The sequence below is a fragment of the Theropithecus gelada genome, chromosome 11, assembly GCF_003255815.1.
Source record: "Theropithecus gelada isolate Dixy chromosome 11, Tgel_1.0, whole genome shotgun sequence".
Classification (NCBI taxonomy): domain Eukaryota; kingdom Metazoa; phylum Chordata; class Mammalia; order Primates; family Cercopithecidae; genus Theropithecus; species Theropithecus gelada.
Window position 1 is genome coordinate 65521012 of NC_037679.1, and position 17540 is coordinate 65538551.

General features: G+C 37.8%; 1 protein-coding gene across 2 annotated transcripts in view; it reads left to right on the forward strand.

Annotated features, from left to right (window-relative positions):
- POLR3B (RNA polymerase III subunit B) overlaps positions 1-17540 on the forward strand; it is a 136586-nt gene that overhangs the window by 73440 nt on the left and 45606 nt on the right. For both annotated transcript variants that reach the window (XM_025401163.1, XM_025401164.1), the window contains exons 17-20: positions 283-357; positions 905-1003; positions 7638-7765; positions 15569-15778. In XM_025401163.1, coding sequence (XP_025256948.1) covers positions 283-357; positions 905-1003; positions 7638-7765; positions 15569-15778 — 512 coding nt within the window. The remainder of the gene's footprint in view (positions 1-282; positions 358-904; positions 1004-7637; positions 7766-15568; positions 15779-17540) is intronic.

A 17540-nucleotide genomic window follows, 5' to 3' on the forward strand; every position in this document is an offset into this window, starting at 1 on the left:
GTTTCCTAAGATACTTGCAGGAAGCACTGTGTGTGTGCATGACTATGTGTACACATACTCACATGTGCACATGGGCTTGGGTATGTATGTGTGTATATGTGAGAGAGAACATAGGCCCCTACACCATGCTCTTGCATACAAAAAATACCTGGTGTACTCAGCAATCCAGGAATAGGTTTGGTTGTATTTACATCTTCCTTCATCTCACTTTGGTAAACTAATTTGCCTGTGTAATTTTTCCCTGGAACTACTATTAATTTGGTTTTGCTGTTTCCGTTCTAGACCCTACATAATTGTCAAGAAACAGAAGCCAGCAGTCACAAATAAACATATGGAAGAGCTGGCCCAAGGGTACAGGTAAGTAGCCAAAAGTAAAACTTACCAATCTCCTTAATACCCACATACATGATTTAAGAAAAGTGTATTTTCATTTTAGTGTTTTAATTTCTTTCCATCAAATTACCAGCCTGTTAAAAACCTATTTTGCTCCATGTGAGCTTGCTTGGACATTGTAAAATATTCATCAATTTAGATCATGAGGCTTACATAGTCTTGAAGTCAGTTAGTACACAAGTGTTTCTGGTAAGAAAGGGACTTACATCATGTGTCAGTGTAGACACTGTGGGTCTCATCATGAGGTTTCTAAGGTCAGAATTTTTTTTTTAAGAAGTGGGGACTGGGTTGACAAGAGTTACAGACAGACACTTTGCTGATTTTATTTCAGCAGCAATTTGTGGTTACTGTGTGAGCTGAGAATAACATGTTTCAGGTATCTCAATGTAATGATATCCTCTGGGAGAGAAAGGTGCTTTGGGCCTAAATGAAAGCCAGTATCTCCTGTTGTTATATAAAATACGGCAGAAAATGCTTTTTAATGATGTCTCTTTCACCAATATTTTCCCAGGAATTTTGAAGATTTCTTACATGAGAGTCTGGTTGAATATTTAGATGTGAATGAAGAAAATGATTGTAACATTGCACTGTACGAACACACAATTAATAAGTAAGTAGAATCCATAGCAACCGTAATTAAAACCTGTTCTGACTATAGAAACTAACTTCTTTTGACAGGAACTGTTAGAAATATACAATCTTTTTTTTTTTTTTTGAACATGCAAGTTTGTTACATAGGTAAATGTGGGCCATAGTGGTTTGCTGTGCCTATCAACCTATCACCTAGGTTTTAAGCCCAGCATGCATTAGCTGTTTATCTTGATGCTCTCCCTCCCCCAACCCCCTAACAGGCCCCCGCTGTGTGTTGTTCCCCTCCCTGTGTCCCTGTGTTCTCGTTGTTCAGCTTCCACCTATGAGTGAGAACATGCGGTGTTTGGTTTTCTGTTCCTGTGTTAGTTTGCTGAGGATGGCTTCCAGCTTCATCCACATAACTGCAAAGGACATGATCTCGTTCCTTTTTATGGCTGCTTAGTATTTCATGGTATATAAGTATATTGTATATTTCTGTGTGTACCATATAGAAATACACAATTTTATAGCAGAGTATAACCCATCATTTATCCCAGTGAAGAGTATTACAAAGCAGCTAACAAGTCATCTTTATATTTCATTATCCTTCCTATTCATGTGACAGTTTATATATACACACACACACACGTGCATACATACATAGAGAGATATATCCATATACATAGATAGATAACTATATATATATATATATATATATAGTTGGTTTTTTTGTTTTGTTTTGTTTTTTGAGACAGGGTCTTGCTGTGTCACCCAGAAGGAGTACAGTGGTACAACATAGCTCAGTGAAGCTTAAAACTCCTGATCTCAAGCGATCCTCCCACTTCAGTGTCCTGAGTAGTTGCGATTACAGGCGTGAGCCACCATGCCCAGCCTTAATGTATATTTTTAAAAAGGAGTTGTTTCTCTGATTTTAATACTTGATTACTGCCAAAATTGAACTAATGAATTAAGCTGTATAAAAATATACTTACCTCTTTTAGAGATGATTTTGTCCATGGACATCTGAATTCTTGTCAGTACAGGAGTTCTCTACATAGTCTGTTCACAAACTATCTCTAAGTTTATGTGTAGTATACACTTGAATTGATAGTATGTTCACAATATTTCTTCTTGAACAATGTTTTTAGAAGTGTCTGTGTTCCATTTGGAGTACATTAAAGAACATCTATATAACCTGCTGTCTGATGCATGTGACTGATGTGCCATTTACCTGAAATTGGAATTCTTGCAGATATATTGCTAGAGAGTTTAATACTACCACCTGATAACTATTTATGTCTTCAATCAAGAATAAGTACTTTTCTGACCCAGTGTAGCAGCTCACCCCTGTAATCCCAGTGCTTTGGGAGGCTGAGGCAGGAGAATCGCCTAAGGCCAAGAGTTTGAGACCAGCCTGGACAACATAGCAAGACCCTATGTCTAAAAAAATAAAATAAAAATAAAACATTAACCAGACGCAGTGGCATACACCTGTAGTCCTAGCTACTCGGGAGGCTGAGTGGAAGGATCACTTGAGCCCAGGAGTTATGGGTTACAGTGAGCTATGATCGTGCCACTGCACTCCAGCCTGGCTGAGAACCTATGTCTTAAAACAGGAAAAAGAAAAACTTTTCTGTTTTCTGCTACCAAATGAAATATATTACTTTTTAAAAGATTACAATTTACCAGTCTGGGTAACATGGCAAGACCCCGTCTCTACAAAACACTTAAAAATTAGCCAGATGTGGTGGTGCAGGCCTGTAGTCCCAGTAACTCAGGGGGCTGAGGCTGGAGGATTGCATGAGTCCAGGAGGTGGAGGCTCTGTGAGCCATGTTCATGCCACTGCACTCCAGCCTGGGTGACAGAGCAAGACCCTGTTGCCAATATATATATTGCAAATATATATATTTTTTGCACTTTATAAATAGTGCTTTTTAGTCAGAATTTTTCTTCCTTAAAGATGTGAATCTCTCAAAGTACTGTTTTGTACCCCTCATTTCAAAATTGACTGAGGGCCAGGTGTGGTGGGTCACACCTATAATCCCAGCACTTTGGGAGGCTAAGGCAGGAGGATTGCTTGAGCTCAGGAGTTGGAGATCAGCCTGGCCAACACAGTGAGACCTCGTCTCTACTAAAAATAAAAAAAAGTTAGCTGAGTGTTGTGGTGTGCACCTATGATCCCAGCTCTTGGGAGGCTGAGGTGGAAGGATCACTTGAGTCCACTTTGAGGCTTCAGTGAGCTATACTTGGAACACCACCGCATTGCAGCTTGGACAACAGAGTGGGACCCTGACTCAAAAAATATGTAGATATAGATACATATCCTGAGTATAAAATAGAACTATTTTATAGTAGCCCCATAAATGACAGTTCCATCCTTGTATTACTCAAGCCAACAAAACCCTCTATTTCCATCCTGACCCTTTTTCTCTATATCGACATCAATCCCTAGCTCATCATATGAGCCTTCCAAATATATCTGGAATCTGAACTATTTTTCACTACCTCAATCCATCACCTAGTCCAGGCCATTTCCATTTCTTACCTGGATTTTTGCAAAAGCCTCCTATTTTGACACCTGTTCCCATACAGTCTTTTCCTAGTAGAGCAGAGGGGGCATGTCCGTTCTCTTCTCAAATCCCTCAGGGGCTTTCCATCTCCCTCAGAAGTCCTTACAGAGGCCTTCCAGTTCCTGCACAATCTGCCCACTCCCATTTCTACCTCTCCCCGCTCCCTGTTTCAACCACACTGGCCTCTTCTCCGAATACTCCAGGCATGCCTCTGCCTTAGCACCTTTGCACTGGCTGCTTCCTCTGCCTGGAGCACTCTCTCACATACCTGCATGGCTCACTGCTTCACCTTCTCCAGGTCTTCACTCAGGTGTCTCCTTCTCTTGAGACTTTTCTGACCACTCTGTTGAAAATAGAAACTCTTATCTCTATCTACTCCTCTTTACTACTTTTTTTTTCCTTCTTGTGCCTATTACCATAGAGTAAAATTGGTATTTTACTGATGTATCTATGTATTGTCTATCTCCCCTCACTAGAAGCTTCATGAAAGCAGGGATTTTCATCTGGTTTTTCATTGTTGTAAATGAATATAACTCTCAGCATTACCCAATTACCAAGCTATTCCATATATCAAATTAATTTCATTTTAAAAATCTAGAAGTTTTTGTATTATTTAATTCATACTTACGTTTTTTAAAATGTGGAAATGCATGAAGCACAAAGAATGAATCCCCTTCCTTTCCCATCCCACCAGACTCTACCCTCCAGAAGTCACCAATGCTAATAATTTCTTATGTATTATTCTAGATTTTTTTTTTCTGAGTATAAACATACACACATGATTCCACACAATGTGTGTGTATAAAACAGTGAAAACATTTCCAGTGCCTTGATTTTGAAACTTAACCAGTATACTCTGGACATTTTCCATATTAGTATATATATTTATATACATGTATATTTGTATACACAGTCATATGTCACTTAATGACGGGGATGCATTCTGAGAAGTTTGTTGTCAGGTGATTTCATTTTGTGAATATCATAGTGTACTTAAACCTAGATGGTGTCTGTCACCCACTATCACCTACTACACACATAGACTATATGCTAAAGCCTGTTGCTTCTAGACTACAAACCTGTACAGCATATTACTCTACTGAACTTTGTAGGCAGTTGTAACACAATGGTAAGTATTTGTGTATCAAAACATATCTAAACAAAGAAAGGGTATAGTAAAAATGCAGTATTATAATCTTTTGGAACCACCATCATTTATGCAGTCTGTTGTAGACCAAAATGTTTTGTGGTGTGTGACTGTATACATATAAATATATATATTTTTTAATTGCCGTTTGTTATTACATTATCTACCTACACGTATGTAGTTTATTAACTAGTTTCCTACTGTTGAATATTTAGGTAGTTTCCAATTGTTCTACTGTTGTAAACAACGGGTTACTTAGTTTTCATTCTAACTAAATTTAAGTGCTTTATACGCAGTGAATAAGAAATCTCGGCTGAGTGCAGTGGCTCATGCCTGTAATCCCAGCACTTTGGGAGGCCAAGGCAGGTGTATCACCTGAGGTTTGGAGTTTGAGACCAGCCTGACCAACATGGAGAAACCCTGTCTCTACTAAAAATACAAAATTAGCTGGATGTGGTGGCGCATGTCTGTAATCCCAGCTACTCGGGAGGCTGAGGTGGGAGAATCGCTTGAACCCGGGAGGCAGAGGTTGCGGTGAGCCGAGATCACACCATTGCAGTCCAGCCTGGGCAACAAGAGCGAAACTTCGTCTCAAAAAAAAAAAGAAAAAAAGAAATCTCCCAATTCCTGTTCAGTTTCTAAACTGATGCTTTTAAAGAGAATGATTTTCTTTTTTGTAAAATCAGAATCTAGAGTGTTTGGATGTCTAGTAATTATTAGATACATATGAGTTTATGCATGTTGTCACCATAAAAGAAAAAAACTTCAGATGTTTCTTTTCGTTTTTCAACTCAATACAATCTTAACATCTGAAAAAGTAGTTTCTACTTAGATGGAGAATGTCAACTTGGCCAATATTTAAACAAAGCAGTATATTTAAAAGAAACTCTGTTTTCTTCTAGACTATAAACTGTAGCTATAAGCTGATGTTCTTTAAAGAAAAAAGCAAAACAAAACCTGAAGTCTTTTCCCTTCCTGCTTGTCTGAGAGGACTGGGTTTCTGTTAAGTCATAAGGTGAAAACAGTACTCTTCAAGAACTACATGGAAGGCACCTTCTCTCACCAAACTAGGGACATAATTTAATACATGTGTTTTGGGAAAAAAAATAGATGAAAAACTGGATAAATGGGAGATCTTTTACCAGGTACATTCCATTGATGGGTTGGGATCTGGTTTATTGGACATCACTTCGGTCCACAGGTGCTGTAAACCACTGACATTTTTAAGGTTACACTTCACAAGCGCTTGAGGGAAAAATAGTAGGTCCATAGAGATCACAGATCCTGGATGACACATCTGTTACTTTCCACAAATACCTGTGATTAACCTGAGTACTCTTTCCTATTAACACAACTGAGTTGCTTCATCATTTGGCCAAAAAACTGAATTTTCTACAGAAATATATTGTGAAAGTAACCAAGATTCTGACATCTACTAGGTAAAATCTTACTTTGTGTCCAATACTACCCATAGCAGAGCTGTCCAGTAAAATAAAATGCAAGCCACCTATATAACCTCAAACTTTCTAATAGCCACATTAAAAAGGTAAAAAGAAACTGGTAAAATTATTTTAAATAATAGTTTTATTTGTGAGTATATCCAAAATATTATCATGTCAACAGGTAATTAATATAAAACTAATGAGCTACTTTACACTTTTTTTCCTACTATAAGTCCTCAAAATCTGGTGTGCGCTTACAGCACATTTCAATTTGGATGCCAATTTTTTATCAGAAATACTAGATCTCATTTCATAACATTTATACTTTTAAAAGATTCATAAATGTGAGTTGTTCCAAGATAAAAGGTTTTGTGTAACTGAACTGAGTTATTTAAATTTCAATTTGAGTTTTAAATTTTAAAGTAATTAAAATTAAGTAAAATTTAAAAATTCAGTTTCTCAGTCACACTAGCCTGGCATTTCAAGTGCTCAGTAGCCACAGTTATCTAGTGTCTAGTGGCTATGGTATTGGTCCCTGTGGGTCTATAGTAACTATTCTTTTTTTTTTTTTTTTTTTTTGAGACAGTGTCTTGCTCTGTTGCCCAGGCTGGAGTGCAATGGCAAGATCTTGGCTCACTGCAACCTCCATCTCCTGGGTTCAAGCAATTCTCCTGTCTCAGCCTCCAGAGTAGCTGGGATTACAGGTGCCCACCACCATGCGTGGCTAATTTTTTGTATTTTTTAAGTGAGACAGGGTTTCACTGTATTGGCCAGGCTGGTCTTGACCTCCTGACCTCAAGTGATCCACCTGCCTAGGCCTCCCAAACTGCTGGGATTATAGGCATGAGCCACTACGCCCAGCCTATAGTAACTATTCTTTTTTTTTTTTTTTTTTGAGACAGAGTCTCGCTGTCTCGCCAGGCTGGAGTGCAGTGGCATGATCTCGGCTCACTGCAACCTACGCCTCCCGGGTTCAAGCAATTCTCCTGCCTCAGCCTCCCAAGTAGCTGGGGCTACAGGTTCGCGCTACCACACCCAGCTAATTTGTATTTTTAGTAGAGACAGGGTTTCACCATGTTGGCCAGGATGGTCTCAATCTCTTGACCTCATGATCCACCTGCCTCGGCCTCTCAAAGTGCTGGAATTACAGGCGTGAGCCACTGTGCCCAGCTAGTAACTATTCTTAAAGGACGTATATTCCACTCTTAAATGGTGATACAATGTGCTCATTGATATATGTTAGAAGAATGAGGAAAAGCAGGCTACTCATCCATGTGGATATTGTTGATGTATTTCTATATGTTGAATATAGTAATTTATGTGTGAATTACAAGTTCTTACATTTTGTTGTATTTTATTTAAGTATGTTTTTATTTTACCAGTTTTACTAGCATCAAATTTTATTGACATATAAATCCCCTGAGGACCTAAATAACAATATTTTTATACCCTTTAAGAGAAATTTATTTTTGTACTTGATGCTTAAGATATGTGATTTTTACTTAACTTGTTAGAGACACCACCCACTTGGAGATTGAGCCCTTCACTCTTCTCGGCGTGTGTGCTGGACTGATCCCATACCCTCACCATAACCAGTCACCAAGAAACACTTACCAGTGTGCCATGGGGAAACAAGCCATGGGTAAGATTTCCTTCTTGAAAGTTGGTTCTAAATACTTGGAAATACTTTTGGAAAAAATCTTACACCTTTATTCCTGCTTCACCAGTATTATATGTTTAAACAAATCAGGCACTGGGAACACCGGAGGGTTACCAAGCCCAGGGAGTTACGTATGAAACTCTGCAAGGCTTGGTGCCCTGCCATGTCTAAAGCTTAAACAAAAATGGAGAAAACCTCTCTAAACTTGTTTCCTTCAAGAAAACAAAGCAATATATAATTAGTGTCACATAATTAAGAGGGATAAATGTAAAGAGAAAAGTCCTGTAAGATGTAACTTGTTAACCTTGAGAGATGGGAGAAAGGGCAGAAAAACTCAAGGTTAAGGAGGAAGAGGGAGAAAAAAACAGATAAAGATGTACGATGTCTATTCAAATGTACCTAGTAATTGCCTGGTTGACAATCCCCGAACCCATTATACCCTTGCAATTGCTAATGTATCTCCTAAAACTTATCCAATTCATGTCACACTGATTCCTGAGTTTATTTTGCTTCCTCTTTCTCTTTTTCTTCCTTTCATATTTTTATTTATTCATTTGTAACATTTATTGAGCATAACTGTAGACTAGACATGAGGCTGGAGCCTGAAAATAGAGAGATGAGGCAGAGTCCTGTGCTCAGGGAGTTCAGAGTCTAGTAGAGGAGACCAACAAATAAAACAATAACCCAATCTAGTGTAATAAATGCTGTAATTGAAAACCAAAATCTAAGAAAATTAGAGGAGGAAGGTCACTTAAAGTAAGAGTGGGTTGTTTCTGAAGGGTAGAGCTGAGCTGAGTCTTGGAAGACTGAGTATATTTGAAGGTATGGAAGTGTGAGCAAGTATGGCATAAGAGGTCTCAGTTCTTTGGTGTGGCTGCCTAGTGTAGCATGGTACAGAGGCGTGAAAGGGAAGTGCCATATGTTGAGGAGTTTGAGTTTTATCTTGAAGGTAATACAGAGAGAATGCTGGTGCCCCCTTACCCGCCACAAAAAAAGTTTTACTTATAAAGCTTTTTGAAATGTTTTTTAAAATCATTTAAATCCTAGTATATTTAATAAATTTTATTTTCGTATATGCCCATGACACTAGTATGATTGCCATCTCTGATTTAAAGTATGATGCAAGGGGCTTCATAAAGAAACTGTAAAAATCTGGAGAGGGAGGCATTGCATTGCCTTTGGGTAACAACCGGAATGCATTTAGCTCCTCCGTTACCAACAACCAGCTGCAACTGACCATAGCTTGGCAATTAAGAAACCCTATTTCTTCATTATGGATAGAGAGTAGATATATTTCTTTTCAAGTTTTTATATTGCCCTCTGGTTAGCTACCAAGAAATAAAAAGCATTTTATCCTGCTACTATTTACCTGAATGATGTAATGCCTGGACAGTTGAGAATCATTCCCAGTGGGAAAATCTAAACAGCAGCTCATCAATTTAGCCTTTCCATTCACCCTCAGCAGCGGTGTAGGCTGATTCCCCGCTTGTGCTTCTGACTTGCTAACAAGTTGAAATATACAGTACTGAACCCTGTGTGTCATGAAAGGGCTATCACTTCTATTGGGTTTACCAAACCATTTTGTTTCATGATGTGAATCCCAGCTGAAACAATACACCTTTTGTGTGGAACCTTCAGTAGAATTAACGGAAGACTAATCACTTCATCGCTAATGCCACTCTTTAGTGTGTTTGAAGATCGAAACAGAAAGAGCTGCAGCTATCTCCATGTAGTGAAGCTTTTTTAAAAAATAAAGAATAGACTTGAAAGAAAGAAATAATATTTTTATTTTTATAACTCTGCTTCCCACAAAAAAGAAAAGAAAAGAAAAGAAAAACCCTTTATATGTGGCCATGAGTATCTGAAACGTTTGGTTAGTTACCACACACAGTTAAGCAGGATCAGTGTGTACAGAAAGCCAATTCAGTGTCTGTAGAGTTCTTTTGTAGTTTTCTGTGTGAAGGTTTTTTTTCTCGTTTTGTTTTGAGTGTCATTTGCAATTCATTGTCTGTGTTTTCTGAGGTTGGTGTATTCAGCTGCTCTGACCCTGGGTCCTGCACATTTAGCTCCTTGGATACAATCCTCTGACGTTACTGCTGACGCTAGGAAGACAAAAGCCACTGAATATCTTAAGTAATAAAAAAAAGCCTTTGTTACTGTTTGTTATTATAAAACACCTGACTGGAAAGAAAAGCAGCGAGATAAAAGTACATTTAGAGTTGGCATATAACACAGCAGCATTTCTCTGTGGACACTGAAATAGCTGCAGAAGTATTGAGCAAAGTCTGCTTGCAAAACGACAAAAGGAAAAAGGTCGGCAGAGGGAGAAAACCCACAGCAGATACGCAGGTCTGTAATGCAGACTTCGCACTTTAAGTAGGACTTCTCTGGATCGGTTTAATTCCTTGCAGTCTTGACAGCTGATAACTAAAACTCACACTCTATCCTGTCTTTACTATGAGCCATTGCTGAAGATTATTTAAATTCAGAGATTCTATGTGAATTTTCTAAAATAATATTTAGTTGCTAGTCATCTGTCTGCTGGTCTGGTCCACGTATAACATGGAAGATAGTAGCTCACAATTAATTCACTAAATATTCTAGCCAATCTGGAAAATTTGCTCTCTACCATTCCCTACTATCCCTCCTACTACCCCACAAGAGAGTGAAGAAATGAGAGAAAGTCATTTTCTATTACTACGAAGGAGACCCACAAACCACAGAGATGGAAAGCCTTACCTTGTATGTAAGAGGGAGCTAATCCACGATAAAACACCAGCAGAGGGTGTTTCTTCAGTCTTAGGCACTTTAAGTTATTAATAAAGTTCAAGTTCCCACACAGCACCTTACTGTGCCACTGAGAAGCACTTCTCCATGGATATGGCTGTGTGTGTATTGTGACATGGCTCAGAGCAAGAAAGTCAGGTGGACATCTGGAAATGGCTGGATCTCCGGGTCACTCACTCAGCACTACCAGGAAGGGCTGTGTGTTGGAGCCACCTTTTGTGTCATCTCATTGGCGCCCGATGCCAAGTTCACATGAGCCACACTTTCATATCCTGCCCATTCATTAGTTGGTAATCCTCTAGTGGAACACTTTCTCCTGTGTAAAAGGATCATTCAGTTACTATCAGCTCAATTAATGAATATGCAGCACAGACCTTCGCAGACCTCAACAGTGGCTCCTTCTCACTACCCCTTCCCGCTTCAACTGCAAACTACTGGGACTGTTTTCTAAGCTCAGGAGTGAATGCAGCTTCTGTTTTTGTATTTGTTTTCAATAGATTCTATTCCTAAGTAGATAGTTTCTTCCTTTCTGTTCCCCACTTTACAGTAGGCTGAGATGTACTAGAAATAGGCTGTAGGATTTTGAGACACTAAAAACACAATATACAAAGATCCTCATAAAATTTTGTTTCATCCTACACCTTCTCCCCCTTTCTGTTTGATTTGATTTTTAGCATATTTATTCTTTGTCCAGTTGAGGGTACAAAATGCAAAAAATGTTTTGGCCAAATTACCCTGGAAATTATTTTTCAAATTCTGCTATTGGTTAAAACTTTTTTAAATTATTGTAGCTATTTTAGGTATAAGCTTGTGTGGTATTTTCTAAGACTAGAATGTTAGCAATGAATATATACGGAGGTACAGTTGAGTACTCTAAGTTTAGTATGTAGCTTTGAGTGGGAGGTAGAATGAATGATATTATAGGGTAATAAGATATGTATTTTTATTATTACTAATATTGTTAATATTGGTTATAAATAATGTTGCCACTTACTGAGTATCCAAATTCTTTACATACATTATTTCTTTTTTTTTTTGAGATGGAGTCTTGCTGTCACCCAGGCTGGAGTACAGTGGCACAATCACAGCTCACTGCAACCTCCACTTCCTGGGTTCAAGGAATTCTCCTGCCTTAGCCTCCTGAATAGCTGGGACTGCAGACGCACGTCACCATGCCCAGCTAATTTTGTGTGTGTGTGTGTGTGTGTGTGTGTGTGTGTGTCTGTTTTTAGTAGAGACAGGGCTTCACCATGTTGGCTAGGCTGGTCTCGAACTCCTGACCTCATGTGATCTGCCTGCCTTGGCCTCCCAAAGTGCTGGGATTACAGGTGTGAGCCACCATGCCCAGCCCTTTTTTTTTTTTAATCTCAATAATAATCCTTTGAAATATAATGCATACTTTTTTTTTGTTCTGACAAGGAAGCTGAATCCCACTTTTGTTGAGTAACATATAAAAGGTTTTCTATGTCTTCTATGAAAAGCTTACTAAAATTCTTCTCAACCAAAACTAACTTCTTTTCTCATTTTTTTCCTGTCCATTGTGGATCACGATCAGGCTGCCTTTTCTGGTAGAATGTAAATTATAAGCCCCTTTAAGTCAGGGGCTCTGTTATTTATTACAGGTTGAATATCCCTTACCTGAAATGCTTAGGACCAAGAGTGTTTCAGATTTTGGATTTTTTTGGATTTTGAAATATTTGCATATACATAATAAGATATCTTGGGGATGGGACCCAAGTCTAAACATGAAATCCGTTTAAGTTTCATATACACTTTATACACGTAGCCTAAAGATAATTTATACGATATTTTTAATAATTTTGTACATGAAGCAAAGTTTGACTGAGTTTTGACTACAACCCATCATATGAGGTCAGGTGTGGAGTCTTCCACTTGTGGCGGCATATTGGTGCTCAAAATGTTTCTGATTTAGGAGCATTTTGGACTTTGGATTTTTGACTAAGGATGCTCAACCAGTGTTACAGTTGACTCTTGAACAACACAGGGGTTAGGAGCATCAACTCCTCTCACAGTTGAACATCCATGTATAACTTTTGACTCCCCTAAAGCTAATTACTAATAGCCTACTGTTGACTGAAAGTCTTACCAATAACATAGTCAATTAACACTTACTTTGTATGTGATATGTATTATATACTATATTCTTACAATTCAAATAAGCTAGATAAAAGAAAATGTTATTAAGAAAATTATAAGGAAGAGCAAATATATTTATTATTCTTTAAGTGGAAATGGATTATCATAAAGGTCTTTGTCCTCGTCGTCTTCACACTGAGTAGGCTGAGGTGTAGAGGAAGAGAGAGATTGGTCTTGCTGTCTCAGGGGCAGTAGAGGCAAAAGAAAATCCATATATGAGTGGTCTCCCTTTTTAAGGAAGCTGAAAATAGTAATAGGGGAATCAGAGTTTGAGCATGTGCTGCACACAGACAAGCCCTATCATTTGCTTGCCTATTGCTTCTTGGCAAAATGGTTAGTCAGCCATTCATTATTTTTATAAAAATTTGGGAATCTGATAGCATTTTGAAGTTTTATGACATAGAATAGTTTATAAGTCCTATTTTAACATTTTAACTTACACACCCATAGTCGGTGCTGCTAAAAATGCACGTATATGTATACTATCACAAGTTTTTTGAAAAGCCTTTAGAGAAAACTTTTTGATGTCATAAGCACTAAACATTTGCTAAACTATTTTGTTGTTCATCCATTCAGTGGTCAGTTGTAATGCCTGAGAATTATGTTCTGGGCCTGTTAGCACAATTTATAGCAGGATCCAGTCTCTTTCACCATTGTTTAGAGGTGCAGCCATTTATGTTTCCCTGCTGCATAATAATGCGTGTCTCAGGTTTCAGAAGACATGTTTGGCAGCCTGGTGGGACATTGCCTGAACCCTTGTCTCCAGCTGAGTAAAGTATACAATTGGAACTGAAATCTCAACATAAATTTTAAGTGATTTCATATAAAAGGACAAACTTATTGTCAGTGAATTTTACCATAATCCCAGCAGTAGTAATCTTATTTCTAAAACAGTAAGTGATCTATTGCCAGGTATCCTGCCCAGTTTATTAGTTGGCACTAAAATAGCATAAATTAATTGGCAATTTATAGTGCAAACTCGATAAAAAGTTCATGAGGTTCAGTTCGACTTGTTTTTCAGCTGAATTCTGTTAAATTTTTAGAGATTTAAGCACATACTGTCATAAAAAGTATAATGGGATTCTTCAGTTTAATTCACTTGACATTTATTGAGCATCTATAATCTATATAATAAGCATGGCACTGTCACTGTACTAGGTATTCCCTACATATTTACTATTTATTTCAATAGTAATTGTCAAGGAGTACCATATCATTTTTGCTGCTTGGTTTATTTTCTTTTTCTTTTCTTCTTCTTTTTTTTTTTTTTTTTTGAGACAGGGTCTTGCTCTGTTGCCCAGGCTTGAGTATAGTGGTATGATCTTAGCTCACTGCAACCTTTACTTCCTGGGTTCAAGCACTTCTCATGCCTCAGCCACCCAAGTAGCTGGGACTACAGGCACACACCACCATGCCCAGTTAATTTTTGCATTTTTAGTAGAGACATGGTTTTGTCATGTCTGGTCTTGAACTCCTGAGCTCAAGGTCTGGTCTTGAACTCCTGAGCTCAAGCAATCCACCCACATTGACCTCCCAAAGTGCTGGGATGACAGGCATGAGCCACCACGCCCAGCCTGAATAACTTACTTTCATCCCCAAAATGAAATCATCATTGATTTAATGACATGAGTATGGAGAAAAAGTTAAAGGAAATGAATATTGAGTTTTGGTGTCTGCACACCCTAGGGTGTAACTCTGTGAAATGGCACTTAGGTACTTTGGAGTGTGTGTGTGTGTGTGTGTGTGGTGTGTGTGTTGTGCATGTGTCACCATGGAAGCGTATGCAAGAGAGAGAGGCTTAAAGCTAGTTTCTTTTTTCTAACACTAACATCTGTTCTTAGCTATTCACGGGGGAAAAAAAAAGAGATACCTAGGAGAAGTTAAAGAGGCTCTGTAGCCCACACTCAAGCTCAACGGTAGAGCAAGACTGAGTTTTCCAAATTTAACGTCTCTGTGTAGCATCAGTTCTGTGCCCACAAGCCCAGGAGACTAAAAGACTTTTCTTCAGACAGGTCCATGAACCCCACTGTGTTTATGAGGGGAAATGAGAGAAAGGGATGAGAGAAAGGGTTAACCTTCTGATTTCATGTTCAGTTGACAGTGACCCAATAACACCCTTCTGAGGAACAATCAGGTGGAAAGACTGATTGCTAAGGAGGGAAGAGCCCACCCCTGATTGGGCTGTACCCTAGATTTCTTAAGGAAGGGACCAAGCCTTTTCCCATTTTATCTCCAGTGTTTGGCACAGAGTAGATGTTTATTAACTGCTTAATAAGTGAATCATCAAATAAATGAATAATCCCCTCTTCCTTGCTCTCACTTAATTCCTCTTTGTTCATTCTTTTTCTTCCCTTCTCTCCTGTATTCTTTTTCATTTAGAACTTTTGTAATTGTTTATTTCTTTTTGTGGAATATACCTGTTTATCCATTTTATAAGCTCCTTGGATGTGAACACTGGGCGTTATCTTACATTACCTCTCCCCAGCAGGCCTGGAACATGGTAGAACCGAATAAAGAATTGTTGATTGTGAAGTTAACCAGTGGAAACTAAATCCCTTAAATGGGATAATATAAATCCAAAAAGTCTAAATTATTTAGATTAAGATATACTCTGAGTATATTTTTCCTTCTTTGTAGGACTTTAAAACTTTAAATATTAGTGAGAAAAGTTGCTTTTACAAGTTGTTAAGCCACCATGAGAGTATTGCTTTTGAAATTTTGAACCTGAAGAGTTTCTTCATTTTAATTAGTGATGTTAATGTATTTATCTCTATTTTCATTACTACCTTATTATTTCACATAATAGAATGTTGTATTTTGTTTTCTTCAATATCAATGCAGGTACTATAGGATACAACCAGCGAAACAGAATTGATACTCTCATGTATCTACTAGCATATCCACAAAAACCCATGGTTAAGACAAAAACCATTGAATTGATAGAATTTGAGAAACTGCCAGCTGGACAGAATGCAACAGTTGCTGTGATGAGCTATAGTGGCTATGATATTGAAGATGCCCTTGTTTTAAACAAGGCCTCTTTAGACAGAGGTAAGTGAATTTTCAAAACTAACGCCAAAGGTGCTTTTTGTAGAGATCACTTGGTTAATGTCATTTCAAGTTATTTGAATTTTATGATATAGAAACAGGAGATGGTTGGGTTTTGATGTTGGCTTTCTTGTCATTTTTAATGAATAGTATATTGAGATAATTTGTTAAACATACTACTACAGAATATTTTTCTTCTCTGTTATTTTATTGGGTTACGTGAGACAGTCCTTCAAAGAGAAAAAAACGTAAGAATGTGTTTTACAGCAGGAATTACAATATATGAAATATGTGTTTTCACTGTATCTAGTGATATATATTATTAACAAACCTGTTTGAGAGGGCAGTAGCAATATCTGGATGTAAAAAGCTGTTTCTTATTTGCGTAACCTCATAATTTGGTACCTTCTTTGGCCAAGCGACGAAAGTTAAAAATATATGGCCGCAAACTCTGGCGTGGAGTTTTTCTGCTTTTCTTTCTGTTTTTGACAATTACTTTCGCAAGTCACCACTTCGTGATTTGTTAGACATCACCTGATCTGAAGTCTGACTTCTCTATTCATAATCTCGATTTCTCTTTTTCCTTTCTGGCATATCCACTATGCCTTCCCCTTCCCTCTTTGTAGTTGCTAGGCAGCCATAATAGTACTCCTAGACATGTGTCTTTGGCATTAATGTTGGCCACACTTAATTTATGCCTCTTTTTTTCCTCCAAGTGACAACAGCCATGCTTTAAAACTAGATGTTTTCCTTTCTGATTAACTGGTAACATTTATGTGGAAATCTGAAGACTTTGTGATGTCTGTCAGAAACTCTGCAACCCAATTTAATGATCTGAGTTTACTGTCCGCTGGCTCTTAAGCTATCACCTGTGAATAAAATGTCTCTTTACACTTTGAAGAAAACAGTTCTTGATTTCATGCAGTTAAGATTCACATTGCACTCCAGCATGTTGCAGTTAATGGCTACTATATGAAATTTCAAGATCATGTAATGTTTCCAAACCAGCTGGCATTCTGAGCCCAGTTTATTATGGCCATACACAATTTCCTAGGAGCCATGATGACTACGGCCTTGCTTAAAGACACAAATGTCTTCATCTGACGTCCAGTTGTAGAAATTTGTTACTTCATCTCACAGTCACCTTCATATTTAAAAAATTACATTACAGCCCTGAGATTTTATTTATAAATCCACTTTTACCTGATTGATTTCTAAAGTCACATTCTTAGATTTCTGCTTTTGGTGGAAAATTGTTAAGTGAAGGATTTTACAGCCATGCATTTATTTCATCAGTAATAACTGGCATTGAATCCTGAGACATTTTCTTATTTAAGTGAACTCTGGCATGGCTCAATATATCCTGAGGAGATTAGTAAGAGAATCTAGTTTAAAATAACTGCTTGGCCAAAGGGAAAAAAGAAAGAAATGCAGCCACAGAATCTTAGGAAATTATAGTGTTGAAGGAATGACAGCTGTTTTGGGTAACTCTACAACTCATGGATTTTTTTCCTTTAGGGATTCAGTGGTTGAGTTTTTTTGCCCCACCCAAAGGTTTTTCTTCTGTCCTTTTTGCTTATTTTTCTTCCTTTTATTTTTCGGATCCATTGGTAGACAGCTTATTTTTCTTAATGTTCAGATTGTTAGTTGACTTCACAGCTTTTCCCTCATCCACTAGATAAATGCAATCTAAAAATGTCATTAAACTCCAATCTTTAGGGAAGAGGAGAACTATTTTTCCCATTGAAATAATTTGATTGTTCTT